At 45.8% G+C, this 23,601-nt stretch overlaps 1 protein-coding gene across 2 annotated transcripts in view; it reads right to left on the bottom strand.

Annotated features, from left to right (window-relative positions):
• Positions 1-4,711: 4,711 nt before the first annotated feature.
• Positions 4,712-23,601, bottom strand: part of PIK3R5 (phosphoinositide-3-kinase regulatory subunit 5) — a 65,644-nt gene continuing 46,754 nt past the window's right edge. Inside the window, exons 15-18 of one of the 2 annotated variants that reach the window (XM_088468465.1) lie at positions 16,877-16,970; positions 14,226-14,308; positions 7,736-7,851; positions 4,712-6,789 (exon numbers count right to left, since the gene is read on the bottom strand). In XM_088468465.1, the coding sequence (XP_088324591.1) occupies positions 6,648-6,789; positions 7,736-7,851; positions 14,226-14,308; positions 16,877-16,970 (435 nt within the window). In that variant the 3' untranslated portion in view covers positions 4,712-6,647. The remainder of the gene's footprint in view (positions 6,790-7,735; positions 7,852-14,225; positions 14,309-16,876; positions 16,971-23,601) is intronic. The other variant, XM_088468466.1, reaches the window with a different exon arrangement.

Genomic DNA, 23,601 nt, shown 5'->3' with positions numbered 1-23,601 from the left:
TAAATTATTTTCCTAGGTTATGAATATAATAATAAACCTGAACATAATGGAAAACATTAAGCGTCTAGCAAAAATACACTATCAAGAAAAAACCTCAAGTGTCCTCCAATTCAGGCGGATGAGGATGATTTTTCAATTGCCTTCTGGAATGCTGAACCGAATGCCAAGAAGAGTAGTTCTCTAAGCGAGGAGGTAAGACCAGTTGGGCCAAAGGATCTTTCCATTCAGGCGTTTCAACAGGTGGTAGGCCCAGCATAGAGCAGAATGCTGGAAGATCTGAGGGTGTATGGAGTAGATGTGTTTTACCGGAGAAAGTAACCTGAAGGTGAAATGGAAAGCCCCATCGGTATTTCAACTGCCACTTGCGGAGTTCATCTGTTAGCGATTTTAAGGCTCTGCGAAGCTGAAGTGTATGCCAAAATAAGTCTTGATATATGTGAATAGTATCTCCATTGACGTCGACACCTTCCAATTGCCTGACTTTACGCATAATCTCATCTTCTTGAGAAAAGTAGTGTAAGCGACAAATTACATCCCTTGGCTTATCAGATGAAAGACCCCGAGGACGTAAACAATTTTATCATGCCGGTCATTGCCGAGAATTTCATTGAAAATCTTAGTCAGGGCTTCGATGAGGTTAGGGGTTTGGACATCTTCGGGGAGGCCTCTAATATGGACATTATTTATTCTCCCTTTGTTATCTAGATCATCCACCCTGGATTTTAGAGAATGCAATTCAGCTGACTGTGATGAGATGATATCTGTCAACTTAGATAGGGTTGTGTCCGTAGATTCTTGAGTCTCTTCCAAAGACGTGAGGCGATCTGAAAGTAGTGACAAGTCCCGCTTGACAGACGCCATTTCCTGCCTGATGGTGGTTTGTAGGTCCTGTTTGGTAGGCAATGTCTTGATGTATGTCAAGATTTCTTTAATCTCGCTGCCCAGTTTGGAAGAGGATTGAAGGGCGGAATCCTCAACTGAGGAAGGGCTTGGCGGGTTAGATGAATTTGAAAGTGAATCTGATGGATTGAGTGCAGGAACTTTGGAAGGGGTTGGGAGAAGGAAGGGTCTCAGGTCCGATTGAGAGGAGTCATTTCGGGGACAAGGGTCCTCCCTCTTTTGAGCAGATTTTTTATCTTTGCCCATGTTCAGAGATAATAAGATAATGTAAAGGTGAAGTGGGCATGTGGAATGTAATACTTAAAAAGACGTCACATAGAGGGACTGCAAATGAGCACAGACCCCCCGAGGCTGCTGGCTAGGTATTCATGGTGAAAGCCAATATCACATTTTCAATGAAGCTAGTATCAGAGTCTCAAGTCGTCCGTATAATAATATAGTAGTATATGAGGTATATATAGCAAAAAAAAAAACCTCAATATTTTAAACTGAAATAATTGGTATTAGTAAAAGAGGATTTGTAATATGTATAAAGTGTGGTTATAACTGTGTACCACAAGGTGGCGAAATCTTCAGTCAAGGAGAATTAGAAGTGGGAGACTTGCAGTGGCTGTTATTTAACTCCTCTGGAGTGATCAGCTGGCTGGGAGATTGGTAATTGAGAACACCAGGACAAGGGAGTATTAACACTCACCAGTAGTGTCAGGGAATCAGAAGGACCTCAGGAGCTTCCAATCCGGATCTCTTCCAGCTGCAATCAGACCCCGCACATCTGCAGTCCCAAGGGTTCCAGTCGTGTCCAGTCCACCCCCCGACTGGGTGCAGGACACAGCGGCAACACTGGTCGTGCTGGCAAATAAACTGCCCAGAGCTGGAGGTGTCAGCAGCTGCCCCAGCTGAGCAGCCGGGCGGCAGCAGCAGGGAGCCAGAAGCCGCGCCCAAAGGTGGATGGAGTGATGCGGGAGAGCCGGTAGCCGCAGCCCCAGCTGAGTGGCAGCTGCAGGGAGCCGGAAGCCGTGTCTGAGGGTGAGTAGCGTGATACGGGAGAGCCGGGAGCAGTGGCCTCAGCCAAGCAGCCGGGCGGCAGCAGCACGGAGCCGAAAGTCGCGACTGAGGGCGGGTGGCGTGATGTGGGAGACCCGGGAACAGCGGCCTCAACCAAGCAGCCAGGCGGCAGCGGCAGGGAGCCAGAAGCCGCGTCTCAGGGCAGATGGAGGTCACGGCCAGGTACACCAGTCCGGGGTCACTCTTCTGCATTTAAGGTAAGTACAGGCAGCGCTGGGGTCTGCAGGAGCTCAAAGAAAACTCCGGGGTACCCGATGCAGGCTAGAAGGCGACCAGGGTGCCGGATCTTCTCATCGGGTTAGGTGGGAAATTTAGCCCAAGACTGTGAAGGGACAGTCAGGCCGCAGTCTGCAAAAACACATAAGGTATTTCCCGACTCTGCTAAGCCTTGTCCCTCTAGCTTCAGATGAGCTTCTAGAGCTGGTGGATAACCCCTCGATTCCAGGGGGATGTCACTAGCGGGTCAATTTGACTCTTTAACTCAGGAGCCGATGTGACACACGTCTGTTCCCTAGACCAGCCAGGCCACGCCCCCTAGTTCTATTCTTTATATTTGGTTGGCAGTATATCATACTTACCTTTTCAATCACATTGTACTTCCATAAATAGGTTAGAATGAGTTGGTATTTATTGATTTTGGGTTGATAAAATATCTAGCCACACCTCCTTAGATATATACATACATATACACCTGTAAACATTTTTATAAGAAATGTTGCATAAATTATCCTTTGGAAATATATCCTTTGGAAAGATTTTTTTTAAAAGAATTTCTGTGTGTAATTTAATTTTAACAGTGTTTCTAATATTCTTTAATATTATTATTGTTAATGCAGTCCTTTATATTCATTACCGATCAATATATGATTGTATACATATACTGTCAGTCCTATCAGGTTCCTGTAAGCTTAAATCTGTGTGCTCCATATCCTTTTTGACCATGTGACAGTTTTGTCACGTGGACGCCAGTACTAGCCATTCGGAGGAGGCGTGCGTGTCACTCCGACACGCGGAAGCTGTACTGGTGATGATCTCTTCCGGTCGGATGGCTTTTCTAGCCGCGATTGAGCAGGAAGTTCACATCCACGAGGGTACATGCCTGTACCCGCGGCGGTGTGCGGCCAGTGACAGCACGCTACATGATTATACCTGAATTTTGGGGTAAGCTTCTGTGCACATTGCACGATGGTTATATCACTTATACAAGTTGGCCAAATATATGATTATTATCATGCTATATTTCTACAGGTTAATTAGTTGTCTTGTACTGGTCTATGCTTGGACCAAGTCCCCATTTGCACATCATGAGATTGTCTCATGTTCTGATCATTTAACCATGCTGTCGCTGGAAGCAATTAGAGGTATTGTAATACTGCGTCATATCTTTTTAGCATTAGGCAGTCTGCATGCTGGGAGCACAGGCTAATTGGCAGCTTTATTTATTACTTATTTTCACTATGGTGTGGTGTCAGTGTTAGCCACATTCATATAGTTTTATATATATATTTTTTGTATATTGGTATCACCCCTGGTTTTACAGGAGCCTGATAGACAGGTTATTTTGTTTTTTTTCTTATTTTCCACAGATGCATAGTATATTGTTGTCTGAATACAATATATCTGTGACGTGATTGTATTGAGGTCTTGAAATAGGTCCAGATGTGTACCGAAACGTCGACCATGATCATATTTTTCTGATCAAGCCTTGTGATGAATAAAGTTTGAGATTTTACATTTAACGGCGTGTGCATCCTTCCTTCCAGGAAATCCACGTATATATATATATATTATATATATATACATATATATACACACACACACAGTCAGGTACATAAATATTGGGACATTGACAGAATTTTCATATTTTGGCCTCTATTCACCACCACAATGGCTTTGAATTGAAACAAACAAGATGTGCTTTAACTGCAGACTTTCAGATTTGATTTGAGGGTAATTACATCCAAATCAGGTGAACGGTGTAGGAATTACAACGGTTTCTATATGTGCCTCCCACTTTTTAAGGGGCCAAAAGTAATGGGACAAACTAAACATTCCTAAATCTAACTTTCACTTTTTAATACTTTGTTGCAAATCCTTTGCAGGCAATTACAGCCTGAAGTCTGGAACGCATAGACATCACCAGACGCTGGGTTTCATCCCTGGTGATGATCTGCCAGGCCTCTACTGCAAATGTCTTCAGTTCCTACTTGTTCTTGGGGCATTTTCCCTTCAGTTTTGTCTTCATCAAGTGAAATGCATGCTCAATCGGATTCAAGTCAGGGGATTGACTTGGCCATTGCATAACATTCCACTTTTTAGCCTTAAAAAACTCTTTGGTTGCTTTTGCAGTATGCTGTATACATACTGTGCATTTAAAAAAAAATGGTTAAAGCGGTTGAGGCATAAGGATTTGAAAATGCCAAAACTCTTAGGGATCTGTTCAGTACTTGAAAACTGTGGTGGATTTATAAGGTGTTTTCAGCTGGATAGAGGTTTAGACATGGATGCACATCAATGGCATCTTTATAAACACTGTCAAAACCTACCCTTAGTAAATATTGTATTTTGCCCCCCGTACCACTGGTGATGCCCATCAGATTCAAAATGACAGCAAACCGTAGCAAATTTACCTGTGGGTTTGTACTTTTAGACACAATGCACACCATTCTTACTGTATTAATAAAGAGACACAAACCTATTTATATTCAAAATTTATTTAACATTACATTTGATTTTTTTTCTCTTAAATTAATGTACTAATTACAGGCATATAAAATTTACTTTTTGTTGTAAGCCAGAAAAATATTATTTGTTAATGAAACATTTGTACAATATTCCTGCTAATGCTTACTCCCAATTCATCAAGATAAACAGGTTAAAAAAGCAATCCTTCCCAAAATGGTAAAAAAAAAAAAAACCTATTGCACAAAGACAGATGATTAGATTAAATGGCATTTTAATCCAATATAGTTTTTTTTTTTTTTACAATATAAGAATAGCTAATATAAAAATTACAAAATTTAACATCTTATAATTTTGACGATCTGGTATGTGGTGGAAGCAAGGAATACTATATTAGCAATTTGTTAAAACGTTTCCAGTTGTTGATTAAAATACCATAAAAAAGGTTATTAAAAGTTATAATTTAAATGTAATATTTATAAGGTGCAGTACATTTAAGTGGTAAAACTTATTGGACTTACCACACTAAATTTAAGGGGATTTATCATAAAACAATACACATTGGGGGTCATTCAGACCCGCTCGCGAGCGGCAGGACGCTCGCAAGCGGGTCGATGTTCCCCACTGCGCATGCGCACGACGGAGGGAGCTCCGTCGTGCGCATGCGCGAAACCCGGCGAGCGACGGGCTCACCATCGCTCCGGGTCTCGCACCAAAGGGGGCGTGCTGTCGATGTTGATTGACAGACGGAGGCGTTTCCATGGGAACGCCTACTGTCTCAAGCCGGCCCCACTGACATCACTAGTGATGTCAGTGGGAGTGATTTTGGCTCTGATAGAGCCAAAATCACTCCAGGGCTTGCGGCAGCAAGACCCTACCGCAGGGTCTCCGTCGCAAGCCCGATGGTCAAGACCATCGCGACCATCATCATGGCTGCTCGCTATAGCTGTGGGTGGAGGACGCTCCAAAAAAAGGTAGGAGGGCCCTGATTCAGAGCGAGCGCTCTGGTCAGAGCGTTCAGCTCTGAATCAGGCCCATAGTTAATTATTTTTTTAATAATATCATTCGAAATGCTAAATTATATTTAAGCAAGTTGGCCCAACTGTCATTATTTTGCAGTTTTGCAAAACATTAATATTTACCTCTGGAAATTTTGGTAAGAACCATTCTGCAAATATTGGCATAAATCAGAAAGCCTTTGTATGCAAAAAACGAGATCCAGTCCAGAATCTGTGGAGAAAGTCAGGACCAGGCTCAGTTTAGGCACTGCTGAGAGCAACTGATATTTGAGTCTGCCACCTAGAAACTGATTTATGTAATAATCAAGCCTCCTCACCACAATAATAAATACATACAATGTAACACAATTAAAAAATAAACCATTTTACAATCATCAGTTCCTGAAACATTATTTGAAGTGCTGTAAATTTGTCTTAAGTGTCAAATATATATTTACAAATACAGTGTGTTTTAAAAGGAAAAAATAATAATAAGGAAGAAAATTATTAAAAGATTTGCCTTTTTGAAAATCTGTTTCTTACTATATAGCTGACAGACTCATCTGAAGATGTTGCCAGTTTTTGTCAGCCATTTTCATGAAACCACTTGTCCATCAGTGTGAGTTGCATAGAATTCCAGAAAACGTCATTTAGGAATACAGTCCTTAGTTTTTCCTCATAAGTTTGATATTGGGAATGTCCATTTTTGTACATGATAATTTGTCCACATTCCACAATCAAGACCAGAAAATGATAGACTTGCTTTAAGAACCACAGCGTAGTCAGATGGTTGTGATTTCCAAATGCCAAGATGGTAAAGTTTAATTAAAAGGCAAGCCCAACTGTTGTCATTCCCTGACAATGGCAATCATTATTACATACAAGGAGATCTTTGTACCGCAGAGAAGCTGAGTCTCCAGTTCCATAAACTGATATGCAAAGCAGACCAGAGGAATCCTCACATTGATTGAAAGGCAAATCACTGTATGTCTCCTCTTCCTTTCAGAGCTGAGCACCACTGAAAGTAGCTACTGGCAAACACAAGAGGGAACAGAACTGGTCCTGTGGGGTCTGTGACCAGTGGGGCCTGTACATTTTGCGGAAGTCTTTCATTTCTGGCTTGTAGCATGGTGAAACCTCACATCTATTTGGCAAGGGGCAGAATAGAGACAATTAATGTACATTTGTAAAATACTTTAATAATAAGATGTTACCCAAAATACCCTTTTTGTGTCTAATTTGAAGGCAGAGTTAGCAATGGAGGCACAGATGTCCCTATCACCAATTAGGACAGTCCATGTAAAGTGTTTCACAAATAGCCATAGTATTGGCGTGGCGCCAATACTATGGCTATTTGTGAAACACTTTACATGGACAGTGTATGAAAATATATACCATCTTTAAGAAGTTGCAATAATGTGGCTCCATCTTTATCAGTTAGGGTCCCTGTGTATCCTAGGCTGTAAGTATAGTTGTGATCAGACTCTGCCTCGCCGGTACCTGCACGCACCCATTTTGGAGCTTGTACAGTGCAGGCTACTACAAAATATGCTCCATGAGCGATATCGTTAAGTGTTTTCCCTTAACTCCCAGCCCAATGACATCGTGCATACACACTGAATGAAATCGTTAATGATATCGTTTAGTGACGTCACTCTCCCTCATCCCTGAACATGCAGTTCCTGATGAGATCGTCAGATTGACCTGCAAGTTCAGGCGATGAAAGACATTGTTAATGATTCGTAGGAGAGCGCATCGTTAACGATAACGTTCATACACACTGGACGATATTGAACGCTATGAACAATAACAATATCGTTTTCGTTCATATATCGTTCTATCGTCTAGTGTGTATGAGCCTTAACACCAGTATGTTGCAGCAGCCATATTATATCATATTTGAGCTGAGTTATCCTTTCAGTAAAGCTCTGTGAAATAGCCACATTTATTTCATTTTATGTTATATGTTTATGGACTGTGGTACTGTCTATGCCCTGCAATGTCCATGATCCTCATTGGTTCTTCTCTAAAAAGATATGCTGACATATGATAAATGCAATAATATAAGTAAATGTTTAAATGTGGCTTACTTTATAACCCTTTGAAGGATTTTGCGCTCATCTTGGTCCAAACATAAGGGAAAAGTTCCACCATTTTGTGCTATTATCTGAGCTTTGTCCACTTTTATTTGGGAGATGCTGATCTGCTGAAAAGAATGGTTGCAATTTGGTCAAATCTATAGACATATAGGACCTCATTCAGAGTCGGTCGTTGCGGCCGCACGGTCGTACGCCACCGATGTTCGCTATACTGCGCATGCGTAAAGTTCGCAATGCGCGTGCGCAAACTAGCCGCTACAATCAGAAATTTCTCTCTCCTTGAACACAGCCAGGTCGGTAGTTTGAGTGACGTTTGTGGGTGGTAACAGGTGAAGGTGTTTGAAAACGGGGGAGTGGAGATCTGAATGCAGGCGTGCCTAATTATGCGAACGGCGTTTTATGGGAGTGCATATGGTTTATTGGAGTGCATAATTCACAAAGAAGCGTCATGGCACATGTGACATGGGAGGTTTTTACACTGATATGATTGTAGAGCTTAAGAGAGGGTATGGTCAACCTTAGGCTCTACGACCAGTTTCGATGGTTCCCGATGGTCTCGATTAATCCTTATATGCCCGGAGATGACGTGCAATGCGTACGAGAAGGGGGCGTATTTTTTTTAATTCCGACCGCTTTCTCCCCTTGGTCGGCCAGCTACTGATCTGAACTTAGGGACGCAACTTGCGAGGGAATCATTTGAATATCCTGCCCCTTTTCCCGTACGACCGTGCGGCCGCTTCGACCGACTCTGAATGAGGTCCATAACCTTTACTACACCGAATAGTATAATATATATATATATATATACACACTATATATATATATATATAGAGAGAGAGTGAGAGAGAGAGACACAAAGGGTACCACACATTGTACAGATATGCCCAGTTACATTCTTGTCTGTAGCACAGCGAATCGCGCCATTCGTGGCGCAAGGCAGACTGCCGTGATCGAAGACGCGTATTTGCGTCTTTATAGGAATGAATGGGAGACGCACTCCCACGATCGGGGACGCACCATAGCGTATCCTGGCACATAGCTCGATACGCGAGCACGTTTGTGGCGCAATCAGCCACAATGAACTTGGACGCATCTGTAGCTATAATAACTGTGGCTCTGTTTTAAGATTATTCACTTGAACAGGTGTTATATATATGAAGAGACTGCCAAGTATTCATCTCATTTTATTGAACATTACGCACTGAGGGCCTGATTCAGACCAGCTCCGTCGTGCGCATGCGCGAAACCCGAATAACGACAGCCAAGCCGGGTCCTGGGTCTCGCACCAAAGGGGGCGTGCTGTCGATGGTGATTGACAGCACGCCTCCTTTGGTGGGGGCGTGCCGGGGGCGTGGCTGCCCAGACGGAGCTGTTCCTCTAGTGATGTCAGTGGGAGTGCTTTTGGCTCTGATATAGCCAAAAGCACTCCAGGGCTTGCGGCAGCGAGACCCTACCACAAGGGTCTCGTCGCAAGCCCGATGGTCGCGATGGTCTTGACCATCGCGACCATCATTTTGGCCGCTCGCTATAACTGTGGGTGGTCACCTACAGCTATGCGAGCGGCCAGGAGGCCGCTCCAAAAAGTAGGAGGGACGGTCCTGATTCAGAGCGAGTGCGCTGTCAGACCGTCCGGCTCTGAATCAGGGCCTGAATGTATAATATATTTACACTTTTTGTTTCACTTTAAAATAGTCACTATAGCGGCACAATGAGGCTTGGTGGCATTGGTGAGCCACTGATTCTGTGCTGTGAGGGTGGGAGATGTTGTAAGGCAAGAGGCAGTAAAGCTGAAGGACCAGTTCAGAGACAGACAGCAGGTCTAGTCGAAATGAGTACTAAGTATCCTATAAGTCTTACAAGATAGTAGTCATTTTCGACTAGACCTGCTATCTGTCTCTGAACTGGTCCTTCAGCTTACCTGCCTCTTGCCTTACCCTCCCACCCTCACAGCACACACAGTGTAAGAGACTCTCAGCAGTGTATGCCAGGCAAGACACCTAAAAGGACGACACGGGGACTGTGTATAATTTGATATGCAGACTACTGTAGCTGCTCATGCACTAGAGAGGGCTCAAGAAATAATTAGTACCCTGCCATGGCATTTTGTTCTACATTACTGCTAGTATTAAAGCACAATTTACTTGTTTTACCCTGATTTGATACTTGGTGACCTTCTTGAGCACTCCTAAAAAGACAGCAAATGTGTCTGTATTGCAAATGACACACAGATTACTCCAGACAGTATTTATTTTGCAAACCAGTAGTAGGCTCACAATAAAACATAATGATTTGTCTGCCACTCTATATATAACACTGCTTTTATAAAAACAAAACAAAAAATAATTGATGAATTATATTAGCCCGAATTGGTAAGAGTTACGCAAGTTCATAGCTGTGCACAGCGAGCAGACTCTCCTACTCATTCATTCCCAATTAAACTAAAAACCCAGTATTTACTCTCGTTTCCTTTTGTTCTGGAAAAAAAAAAGGGTTTAAAAACACACATAGATACACACATACACATGTGCACATACAAAACATTACAGGGCCTATTTGCATAGTTTATATATTCTCCCTGTTTGGGCCTGGGTCTTTCCAGGTTGGTACTGTTTCCTCCTGCACTTCAGATACATACTGGTAGTGTAAGTGGCTTCTGCCAAAACTAGACCCTTGTGTGTGTTAGTGTGTATAAGGGATTGCAGTCAATGATTAAATATTCTTTCTACACTTTGCGTAATATGGTGACACTATGTAAGCCAGAGGCATTTACCACCAGTAAAGGTTACGCCGGTGATAAACGTTTTTACATCTAGGGTTATTCGCCCTTTTATAAATAGCCCTCTTGGTCATACCTCCCAACTGTTCTGCTTTTGGCGGGGCAGGGAAAGTTGTGGGGAGCACTGTCAGGTGAATAGATGCTGTGTGCATACGCATGGCATCTGTTCACAGTGCAGGGAGAGCATGGGGGCAGCCCAGCATCTCCGGGAATGTGTGACCATGTGTGATCACCAGAGGACTCCCAAATGCTGCACAGATTATTATATAGTCCAGGAAGGGGGGAATATATCTCCCATCTTGGCATCAGTAAACTCAGAATCACCCTCATTTGAAACAGGAGAATCTCCTCTTCCAAATGATGGGGCCCCTTAGTCGTTAATGTCCGGAAATCACATGTGATCTCTAGACAATATCTAATTGCACTTCATAAATACTACTAGAGTCAGTGGATGGGGGAAAGCACTTCCCCCCCGTCCCAGCACCTACAGATTCAGGCACCTTTTTCAAACATTATGCTTTCTTAATAGTTATTCTCTGGTGATCATCAAACAATAACACATACATGCCAACACTCCCACATCCTTCGGGAGTCTCCCGTTTCACCCACCAGTCTCCCGCTGCCCGCAAAGCCCTCCTAACCCTCTGGAATTCTCCAGCCCCACCTGAAGTCCAGACCGCGCATGCGTGAGCCCGGCCATGATGGGGTGGAGCTTGGCGCAACCATGCAAAATAGGCCGGCCACACCCCGCAGGTCTGTGGGCAGCGTCAGCCGCCCACCCCAGCAGAGCCTGTGAGCAGCCGCATGGAGACCACACACCACAGTGTCTGTGTCCAGCGGCAGTGGCCATAGCAACAGCAACGGTGGTGGATCACTCACCCTCTCCTACCTGCACATTGGGAGCTGCGGGGACAGAGATATGCGGAAGGAAGGAGGGATGATGTTGGAGCTGGCCCAGCGGAATCAGTTTGATTTACCGCTGGCCGCATGGCTGGTGGTTCTAATCCCAACAGCGGTAGCCCGACAGAGGAGGAAAACCCGATCGTCCTTAGGGTATGTTTAACTAACCTAATTCCCCCCCATATCACTAACCTCCCTCCCAAGTGAATAACCCTAACCCTCCTCTAAGTGCCTAAACCTAACAACCCCTTCCTCGCAGCCTAACCCTAAGTCTCCCGAGGGGTGACTAACCCTAACCTTCCCCCGGGGTGCCTAACCCTAACCCCCCCTTCCCCATGCCTAACCCTAACCTCCCGGGGGGGTGCCTAACCCTAAGTCCCTTCTGGGAGCCCCTAACCTAACCCTCCCCTCCCCCCTGCGACTGTCCGCTCCCGGCGCTCGGCTTACATTCGATCGGTAAGCCAGGTGTCGGGCTCCCGGCGTAAGTCTAATGACAGGCATCAGTATTTTGACCTTGCCGGGATTAAGCAGTTGGGAACCCGGCGGTTGGATTTGCGACTGCCGGCTTCCCAACTGCTTCCCGGCCCGGCGCAGAGAGAAGCTCTGGTCTGGTGGAGAGAGTTCTGTTCGGTGGTGGCTGGGTCTGGGAGCTCGGTGGAGAGGCCAGAGGAGGATAAATGCCTGGTCCCAAGGTGAGTGTCTGTGATTCTACCCCAGCAGCTCCATGGAACTGACCTCTGAGTATGTGTAGAGGGGCACTAACTTATGTGTGTTCATGTGTGTATGGTGACACTGACCGCTGTGTGTGTGTAGAGTGGCACTGTGTGTGTGTAGAGTGGAACTGTGTGTAGACTGGTACTGACCACTGTAGGCAGTGGCGTAACTAGGGCCGGGCGAGCGGGGTGCGTGCCCTGGGCGCCTTTGAACCGGCGGCGCGGGGGGGGCATGACGTATCCCCTCAGCAGTGTGCCATGCAAACTCTCAGGCCATATAGAATCTCCCTGAAACTAGTTTCCAAAAGTAGGCAAGTATGCAATAACACCCTATACTACAGGAAGTGTCCAAAGATAAGAAGTTCTAATGTCCAGATCTCCCATCTTCTAGCATTAATAAACACAAGGGAACCCTAATTTAATGTGATCAGTTGTCTAGTGAAAATGGTGTGACTTTTTGCTCTACCATATTATTCCTACACATTTTCTGCATTTCATTCAAACACGTAAAAGAAAACCTGCATTACATACCCTCCAACTATACAGATTTAGCCGGCACAGTACCGTTTTTTAGAGGCCTGTACCGGCAAACAGGGGCTGTATCGTTTTATACCGGGTGAATACAATCTCCCAAATTCTTTAGCAGCGACTCACGTAGCGCTGCTGAGTGACAGGTGGCTCCGCTCTGTCCTCCGTGGTTCTCTGCAGTGCAGTCAGCACTGACGCTGACGTAATCACGCCAGCGCCGGTGTACAGAAGTTAGACTGTTAAACCAGCCAGCGCCAGCTGCCTCCAGCCCCCATGTACAGTACCTGTGGACATGCCCCTTTTTTCTATAACCACGCCCCCTTTTGTATGTGGCCACGCCCCATGTACCGGGCTTTTCCTGTGAAATGTTGGAGGGTATGGCATTGTCACTTTCTAGTGCAGATTTTATAATGAAAACCTATGTGTAGAATCCAGATAATTGCTGTTTTGGAAAGTTAAATTAATGCTGAAGGCAGAACCACAAAGTATTTCTTGGTGGTTAGAAATAAATAGATACAGTTATTTTTAGTTCAATTTTTGGGGAGATTTTCTTTGTTGTTTGAGAAGAAATAGGCATAGTAATGATATTTTTTGGAAATTTAACTCTGAAAAGACAAAACAAACAAAAATCAATAATTTGTGCGGGGTACTGCATAAATAGTCATGTGACCGGTCGAAAAAGTGTCTAAACAGGTTAAGCAGCGAAAGGGTTAAACTTTGGATAATGTCACTCTTTCTAACTTTATTTTAAAAATAATTGACTATTTTCAGTAGGGAAATTCAAAACAAAATTCAAATACATATGTAATATTCTGGGCGTGATACAGAGATGCACAAAAACCTGCCGCAGATGCGGATTTTCACATTGCGCATGTGGCTGTCAAGAACATTCCCACTTTTGTGGATCTTCGCACCAAAGTCAGCTGGATCTCAACTCATGGTTACGTAGGTAGGTTATGGGGTGTGGAATTCCTGATGGATCTTTTGCACCCAGGATAGTACTGGTGCAGATTATTATTATTATTATTATTATTATTATTATTATTATTATTATCCTTTATTTATATGGTGCCACAAAGGTTCCGCAGCGCCTTACACAGTACATAAATGAGCACACAAGAAAAAACAGTAATAGTAATACAAAACAATGCAGGACAAGGACATGGGTTATAAACATTGCTGCATACCACAAGCAGCAGGACATAAGCAACCAAGTGTTAGGTGCCTGTTGGGGAGTTAGAAGTACATGATACTATAAGTAGGGGAGGAAAAGCACATGAGGGATGAGGGCCCTGGTCGTGTGAGCTTACATTCTAAAGGGGAGGGGGATCTGTGCTGATAGTGATTACACTGCTCTCACACACAGATGTATAGGGACTTTGAATACAGGTGAAGTCTGTGGCTCTTTTCAAGCACACAATGCGTCCTCAGATATAGCAGTAGTGCATCCGTCTCTAAAACAGACCGCCTGCCTAAACTGTAATGGTATATAAAGGATGTAAAAACTAAAAAGTAATTGATACGGACATTTATCTCAGCTTGTATAATACAGGGTGAATCGCACCTGGTTGAAGCTCTTCTTTGTCTTGGAATTCTGCCTCTTTACCACCTCCCGCACAGTTAGATTTAGGCATTCCATTTTGGCATCTGAACAACACACAGATAAACATAATATATAAAGAAAAACATCATATTTATATGGTGGACTGCTTGTAGTTATGTACTGTTAGTGCGAATGGAAATTATGATAGAAAACTGCATTGCCGACTCTTTCTATTATTTACCTCTATGTAGCTGTAAATATTAACTAATGTTTGAAGAATGCCCCCTAAGGTTTCTACAGCTGCTTACATTATGTCAATGATATTCTCAGTATGAACTATAACAATTCTTTGACTCTGGATTTTGCAATTGTTTACATTATTAACTAAACTGACAATATAACTGTACATTGGAATGGAATACCCCTGACATAACAAACTGGAGTTGCCGCACAAATCCGATCAGTGCAATGTGCAACCCTTTCCTAGATATGTGACTTTCTATAATCAGATCTCTGACTTGCTTGGTATGTTCTTTCATTTTCATTCACTCTACCAAGCTGTAGGACTTCACCACAACTGGGTATTTATTTTGCCACATCTGAAAACAGGAAAAACACCAATTTCTAAAGCTAGGTACACACCATATGATGGTGCGACCCAGCAACAGTGTGAACCAGGGGAGTTTCTAGAGAGGAGGGGGCCCGTGTGCAGTCTCTGACACGGGCCCACTCCTCTCCATCCGGCGGCTGGCTGCACACTGAGCGATGCACGGCCAGCACCTGCCTACCTGCCGACATTCTGACTGCTCCTTCCGGGAGGGAGCAGCCAGATCTGCAGGATGGGGTGGGCGTGGCCGAGACAAGGGGAAGTGGCCGGTTGGGTGTCGTCACTTGTGGGCGTGGCGGGGGCGGAGTCACACGATCGCGTCAGTTTGGCCCCGCCCCCGCTACACAATGCCGATAAAATAGGCATTGTGCAGCAGGGGGCGGGGCCAAAATGACGCGAATCGCGTCACCGCCCCCCCGCGCTGCGGGGGTTACAGGGGTTATAGCGGGAGGGATAGGAGGGGTGAGCGGCAGCCGGGAGAATTGCCTGCCTTCCCGGGAGGTCGGGAGCGGCACCCGATGTTCGGGAGGCTCCCGACCAAATCGGGAGGGTAGGCAAGTATGGCCCAGAGTCTATAGCGCATACACAGGTCACCGGAAAAATGGCCGCGGCGGCCATTTTCCCTGTACTGCGCATGCGCAAATGACGGGAAAATGGCAGCGGCAGACATTTTCCAGTCGTTTTTACAGGCGCATACACCGGAGCCTATGCGGGACTCCGGAGAGGTAAGTTTTATGGGTGCAGGGCGTGAGGTGCGGGCCCCCCCTGAACCCAGTGGCCCGTGTGGCCTGCACCCATTATATATACGCCCCTGGTGTGAATGATTCATTGTGCATGCCGTATACATTGCTCAATCCGGTGTACGACGGTGCAATTTGCCGTTACATGCTGCATGTAACACATACTTGCAGATAATCTGGCTGCCTCCCTGGGAGCCGGGGGCGTGACTGCGCGATCGCGTCATTGCAGCTCCGCCCCTGCTACACAATGTCGAGATCACTGGCATTGTGCAGAAGGGGTGGGGTCACCATGACACAATTCAGCGAGAATCATGTCATTGGCTCCCCCCAGACCACCCAGTTGTATTGTATAAGTGGGAAGCTGAGGGTGGGAAAATGGAATGCCAACTGGGGGGTTGCAGGGGGGCTCTTCCACCCGATTTTTGGGAGCCTTCTGGCCATTCCGGGAGAGTAGGTAAGTATGATGTAACAGCACTGTGTCATTCATTGCATCATATATACAATACAATGTGTACAATATATTGTTCCAATCCGCGCCAAAATGATATGTTCTACAATACATCGCATAGTGGGTACCTAGCTTTACACAGGTATAGTTAACTAACAAGGGCCGGATTAAACAAGGGGGCGGCTCTCTGTATGATACGTCAGTCACTGCGATGCCATGCTCTCTCTTCGATGTGTCAGTGGCTGCGATGCTCTCTGTACAATATGTCAGTCACTGCGATGCTCTCTGTACAATATATCAGTCACTGCGATGCTCTCTGGACAATATGTCAGTCACTGCAATGCTCTCTGTACAATATGTCAGTCACTGCGATGCTCTCTGTACAATATGTCAGTCACTGCGATGCTCTCTTTACAATATGTCAGTCACAGCGATGCTCTCTGTACAATATGTCAGTCACTGCGATGCTCTCTGTACAGTAAGTCTGTCGCTGCGATGCTCTCTGTACGATATGTCAATCACTGCAATGCTCCCTGTGTAATATGTCAGTCACTGCGATGCTCACAAGGTGCAGTGCCACTTTATTACGATACTGCCCACAAGCACTGCCCCCCCATCACTATTACACCAATAGTCGCTTCATAAATTTCACCTCCAGGCCCATGTGGACATTAATTGAATTGTTGCTAACAAATAATGTATCTGGGTTATGGATACTATTGAGGTATTTGCTTTTGTTTTTAGTATTTGTGGAAATTATTTGTGTTATTTATTTGAATTTTATTTCAATCATTGTCAAAAAATTCTACTGCAATCTATTTCAAATGTAGAATCTGTGGCATTTGGTAATGCGTAGGGAGCTGAATTACTGTCTTACCAAGTTCTTCATATGTCTTGCATGCTTTTCTCAGGCTGACCGATGTACACACCTTCTCTCCATTATTCCACCGACTCCGGCCACTAACACTGGACTGCAAAAACAGAATACTTGATGGAAAGGTGTTGAAGCTTGGAATACAGTTTTATAAAATACAGTATGTAAAAGAATCTTGTAATCATATAGTTCCCACATCAAACTGAGCTTAAGATATAAAATGATTCTGTATGCTCTTTCAACTAGTGTTGCCAGGTACTCTTGTGACTGCACTGTAAAGATATTGCCATATTCATTTAGATTTTACACATGTTTGTGAGGACATTAAAGATGCTTATAGATTGTTATTTTTTAAAATTATGTTTATTTATAGATTTTGAAGTGTACACCCACAGTAGGCAATACATTAGTAAGACATGGTAAATTTACTATAAAAGAACTATTAACATACTGTATAACACTTTGCAACATATAAACACACACACACGTATAAAAGGGTAATATGTGTAACAGGCCGGATAAAAACAAAACACAATAAATAAAACACAAAACCAGCGACTCAGCGATAAACAGAAATTTATAACAGAGCATATCGGCCAGATATCAGCTTAAAAGAACCACGAAGAGAAAAAAAAACAGGCAATAATGACTCAAAGAAAAAAAAGTAGTAACTCACGCAATACATAAAACTTACAAATGTTAAAACCCCAGATGATATAATCATAATGAAGCAGGTACCTGAAATCTCCATCCAGGCCCACACACCACAAAACCAGTAGAATAGTGGGTAATATTGTGACAGATATAAACCCAGCTCCAAAGAGATGGTCAGGGCAATATATCTATGCCCCCAGTATCTAACATCAACTGAGCCACCCTGATGTAACCCCAACTACAGAAAGCTGGCGTGTACTATGCGACTATCAGATCAACACAGAATAACTAACAAAATAAACACTAGCCATTTTCTTCAAAACATAAATATCGAAATACAACAATCAACAACCAACGCCCATTTCCTCCCAGACCATACCCCTAATTTACGGCATACCTGGATCCCCAAACAACCCCCTCCCCCTTTAAACTATTCCTCTCACCACCCAACACACCCTTGTGGTAGGGTCTCGTGGCCACAAGCCCCAGAGAGCTTTCGGCTCTAATAAAGCCGGAAGCTCTCCCACTGAGATCACTGGTGATGTCAGTGGGGCCGCCCACAAACAGCAGGCGTTCGCTTGGGAACGCCTCCATTTGTGAAGCCACCCCCCAGCCACGCCTACCAAATGGGGCGAGCTGTCACTCACCACCGACATCTCGCCCCCTTTGGTGCGAGACCCGGGGCGACGGAGCACCCGTCGCTAGCCGGGTCTTGCGCATGCGCACGACGGAGCCGGCTACGTCATGCGCATGCCCAGTGGGCAAACATCGACCCAGTTTGCGAGCGCTCTGCGCTTGTGACTGGGTCTGAATCAGGCCTTCTTTTCAGACCCGCTCGCTAGATGCGTACGCTCGCACCCAGCGTATGCAAATTTTGTCAGGCAGGCGATCGCACAGAAAGACATTAGCACGCCTACCAGCCAGTCTTAAGATGCCCACTTGCGCACGTCATCTCCAGGAAGGCAATGTATGCAACCATCAGTACATCGGGTACCATCGGATGCGATCGCAGCGCTTCAGGCTGACCATGCTCTACCGCAAGCACTGCGTGCACTTCAGTTTAAAAAACAGCCAGGTGACGTGTACAATGACGCTGCCTATAATTTATGCACGCCTCTGAAACATTATTGAGACGCTCAGGCACGCCTGCGTTCGCAACTCCACTCCCCCGTTTATAGTGGCCAGCCCCTGACACCACACACAATTGGCCTCTCGTGTCACACACTCTGCTGGGCTGTCTATATGCAGCGAGCGAATGCTTCCCGATCTCTGGCTGCGGTTCACGCATGCGCACTGCAATGCGTACGCATGCGCACTTCGCGAACATCAGCCAGCAATGAGCGAACGCATCCTAGCGAGCGAGTCTGAATCAGGCCCAGAATTCAAAAGCATAATTGACAGTGCAATGACAAAACTGAGTAAAGAAAACCAAACAATGGTGATGCGTCCAGAGCACTTAAGTCAAAACAACGGTGCAATTTTCAGTGTAGTGAGACTTGGCAGGTCATTCAAGTCTTATGTGACTGAGGGCCTGATTCAGAGCCGGACGCTATTTGCGCTCGCTCGTTCAGAAAAAGGGGCCGGCTATTTAAATTGAGCGCTCGCTCTTTGCGGTCTGTTGACGCCTCTATGTCTGAGCGAGCGAACGAAACATGCGCTCGCTATTTTGTAAAGACGCTCCCTGGCCGCTCGCATCCTGCGTCATCTCCGCTATTTATTTGATTAATCGAGTACATCGAAAGGCATCTGAACTGCTCGCAGTGCTTGTGGTAGGATTTTCGTACCGCAATCATGCGAACAGTTCAGGCTAAGAAACAACCAAGTGACATGGTCGATGACGCTGCTTTGTTAATTATGCACACCCTTAAAACGCCCGTTTTGACCGGTTGGCACGCCTGCGTTCGGATCACCACTCCCCGTTTTCAAGCACCTTCCCCTGTTACCACCCACAAATGCCTCATCCTGTCACTCAAATTAGCAGGCACTCGCTATTTTGCGAGCGCTCGATTTTCGACTGCAATGACTGGTTGGCGCATGCGCATTACGACCCATACGCATGCGCAGATGTGCGAACATCGCTCGGAGCGAACGAGCGGCCGCTTACGAGCGGCTCTGAATCAGGCCCTGAATTCTTCTGTTTCTGCATCTTTGTCCATAGATACCTAAGTAATCTGGCTGGCTCAGTCGTTTATTGGTGGAATCTACAATGGCTGCTATGATGTAACATTGGGTGTCTCTTGGTGAGAGAGGGGTGGTTGTTCCAAGGTACACAGGACCTCATTCAGAGGCGGTCGTTATTTGCAAGCAGTCGCACTGAATCAGGGCGGCCGCTTGCATCCTGAATGGCCGCCTCCTTGTCGATCGTTGAGCTGTGGGTTACCACCCACAGCTTAACGACCGACCAGGTTGATAGTCGCGACGGTGATCACCATCGCGACCATCGGAGCTTACGACCAGACCCTAAGGTTGGGTCTGGGCACTCGTAAGCCCCAGGGAGCTTTCTGCTCTGATGGAGCAGGAAGCTCCCCACTGACATCACTGATGATATCAGTGCGGCCACCCACAAAACGGTAGGCGTTCGTAAAGGAACGCCTCCATTTTGGAAACTAACCCCCGGCCCACCTACCAAACGGGGCAAGCTGTCGATCAACATCGACAGCCGCCCCTTTGGTAGCAAGCTCCGGAGCGACAGAGTTTCTCTGTCTCCGGGGCTTGCGCACGCGCATGCGTACACATGGCAGTGCGCGTGCGCAAGCCTGTCTTTCCGACCGCAATCCTCTTGCTCGCTAGTCACTACGAGGTCATAGCTGTGATTGACATTTTGTGCCGTTTGTGGGTGGTTACAGGGGAAGGTGCTTGTGAACGGGGGTGTTGTGGTGCGAACACAGGTGTGGTTGACCTTAAAAAGGGCCTTTTAAGGGCGTGCATATATTATTGAGCGAGTCATCACACACGTCATCTCGTTGCAATAGCGATGCTACTGCTCGCAGTGCTAAAGGTAGCCAAGGGTCTACCTTAAGCATTGCGAGTGCAAGCGATGGTTTCTGCCTCAACCGATGTCTGTAGGCAATTAACACTGTAACAGGTGTTTATCGTGCTGACGTAGGTTGCCGCCTGCGACCGACTCTGAATTAGGCCACAGAGATAGGAGGTGTGCTTTCATTGTTGTGGGTGTTTCCGCGCTTACGATGTGCGTTGCAATTGAGCGCTCATTTTGCATATTCTCGATCACTTTGGGTGCGCCCGATCGCTCCCGAGCGACCGCCTCTGAATGAGGGCCACAGTACCTTTAAGATACTTGATAAATTATATAACGTTGTTTAACGTCTATAACCTTGTGTTTTGTGTTAGAAGCTATTACCCTTTGGAACATAACCCTCTGGAATCAGCCGACTTACCTACAAAAACTCCAATATCTTTAAAAGAAGTTTAATGTGCATGGAGAAAAAAAAAACATCCTCGATGAACAAACCGTTATCTCATACTTACTGACTCTTGGAGGGGGCAGCCAGCTCGGCGCAGCAGGGGGTGTGTGGCGGAGGCAATGGTGGGTGGTGTGGGGGCGGGGCAGCAGGCCCTGCACTCACTATACAATGCTGAGATTACCAGCATTGTAAAGCAGGGGGCGGGGCTATGATGACGCGATTCAGGGTGAATTGCGTCATCGCCTTCCCCAGAACCGCCCACCTTTACTTGGTAAGGGATGGTGGGCGGCTGGTCCTGGAAAGTTGCCCTCTCTTGCTATTGACCAGGAGCGTTACCCGATTTTCGGGAGCCTCCCGGGCCATTCTGGGAGACAGGGGCTAGGTATCAACTTTCATCCTGGGGGGGCAACACAAGCAAGTGGCCCTGGTGTTGTTAACCCCGACTAGAGGTTGCACGTAAAAAACAATAGGCCTAACAAGAAAAAAATAATAAACATTGTCCCCTACAGGACAAACAAAACAAATACAATGGCCCTCACAGGAAAAAAAATAAGACACATATTCATTGCCCATGCCGCCCTACAAAAGTCTGACTTGACCTGTTAGACTCACACAGCAGTCAGTCAGACAGACAGACATTTTATCTGGCAGCCTGACACCTACCAGATATCGCGGGCATACAGTGTAAGACATCTCACAGTGTATTGGCCCTGATATCTACGCTCCGCCCATGGGGAGGAGACATTTCTCAGTTCCTTCCCTGCGAAAGAACAGGGGAAATGTCTGTCGGCCGCGGCTGGGCATACACTGCCAGATGCAGCCGACATTTAACATACAAAATATCGCATCAGTCGGGCATGCTGGACTATCCGGCATGCCCGCCCGATCAATATTTTACTCTCAGTCGCCCACACACTCAGTACAAATATTGTGATGATTCGCTGATATCGGGTGGATCGCCCATATAATTGTATAGTGTATGCCCAGCATTAGCATTAGGGCCAGGGTGTGACAGTAACATTTTGGGTAATTGTGTGGTGCTTAGCATTAGGGCCAGGGTTAATGTGTGACAGTAACATTTAACATACAAAATATCGCATCAGTCGGGCATGCTGGACTATCCGGCATGCCCGACCGATCAATATTTTACTCTCGGTCGCCCACACACTCAGTACAAATATTGTGATGATTCGCTGATATCGGGTGGATCGCCCATATAATTGTATAGTGTATGCCCAGCATTAGCATTAGGGCCAGGGTGTGACAGTAACATTTTGGGTAATTGTGTGGTGCTTAGCATTAGGGCCAGGGTTAATGTGTGACAGTAACATTTTGGGTAATTGTGTGGTGCTTTGCATTAGGGCCAGGGTGAGTGTACGGTGCTTAGTGTGAGTGATAGTGTGCCTGGCAGGAATACAGTAAATAATGAATGTAGGAACAATGAGGACGAGTGAGAGTTACAGTATACAAAGGGTGAATGTGACTGAGTGACGGGGCAATGAGTAATGGCTCATACACACTAGACGATAAAGTGAACGATACGGACGATAATGATACCGTTCATAGCATTCAATATCGTCCAGTTTGTATGCACGATATATTCTGTACGATGCACGCTCCCGCGGATCATTAACGATGTCTTCCATCACCTGAACTTGAGGGACAATCTGATGATATAGTCAGAGTCTGCAAGTTCGGAGATGTGGTAGGGTGAAGTCACTGAACGATATTGTTAACAATATTGTTCAGTGTGCATGCTCAATGTCGTTCCCGACATCGTTCCCGACATTGAGCCCGGCAGTTCAAGGGATAACACTTAACGATATTGCTCATGAAGCATATCGTTTAGTGTGTATGAGCCTTAAATGACAGGCAATATAAGTGACAGGAATATTTTGTGTGGGTTACAGGGGGGCTGAGGGCAAGGACAGTAAATGGGAGTTAAAGGGAGGGTGAGTACACTGAGGAAGAGTTACATGAAGGGTGAGGGCGGGTATACAGGAGTTGTTACAGGGAGGGTGAGGGCAGGTATACTGAGGGGGAGTTACAGGGAGAGTGAGTGCAGGTATACGGACATTGTGAGGGCAGGTATACTGAGGGGGATTTATAGGGAGGGTGATGCAGGTATACTGAGGGGGAGTTACAGGGAGGGTGAGTGCAGGTATACTGAGGGGGAGTAACAGGGAGGGTGAGTGCAGGTATACTGAGGGGGAGTTACAGGGAGGGTGAGTGCAGGTATACTGAGGGGGAGTTACATGGAGGGTGAGGGCAGGTATACTGAGGGGGAATTACAGGAAGGGGTTGGGCAGGTATACTGACAGGGTGAGGGCAGGTATACTGAGGGGGACTTACAGGGAGGGTGAGTGCAGGTACACTGAGGGGGAGTTATAGGGAGGGTGAGGGCGAGTACATTGAGGCGAAGTTACAGGAGGGATTGAGGACAGGGAGACCGAGGGGGATTTACATTGAGTGCGGCCTATTAAGTGAGTTCGAGGGCACCAGGGGAAGCTACAGATTTCATTTATGCGAATGACAGACCTTGTAGAATGTATGTGTGTATATGAGATATATATATATATATATATACATGCACACACATACAAACACACATAAATACTATATATAGACTGTATAAATACTCCATATATA

The sequence above is a fragment of the Taudactylus pleione genome, unplaced genomic scaffold (genome assembly GCF_031769625.1).
Source record: "Taudactylus pleione unplaced genomic scaffold, aTauple2 ptg000012l, whole genome shotgun sequence".
Taxonomy (NCBI): Eukaryota; Metazoa; Chordata; class Amphibia; order Anura; family Myobatrachidae; genus Taudactylus; species Taudactylus pleione.
Note: the sequence above shows the minus strand (reverse complement) of the source record. Positions and strands in the feature narration are given on the sequence as shown.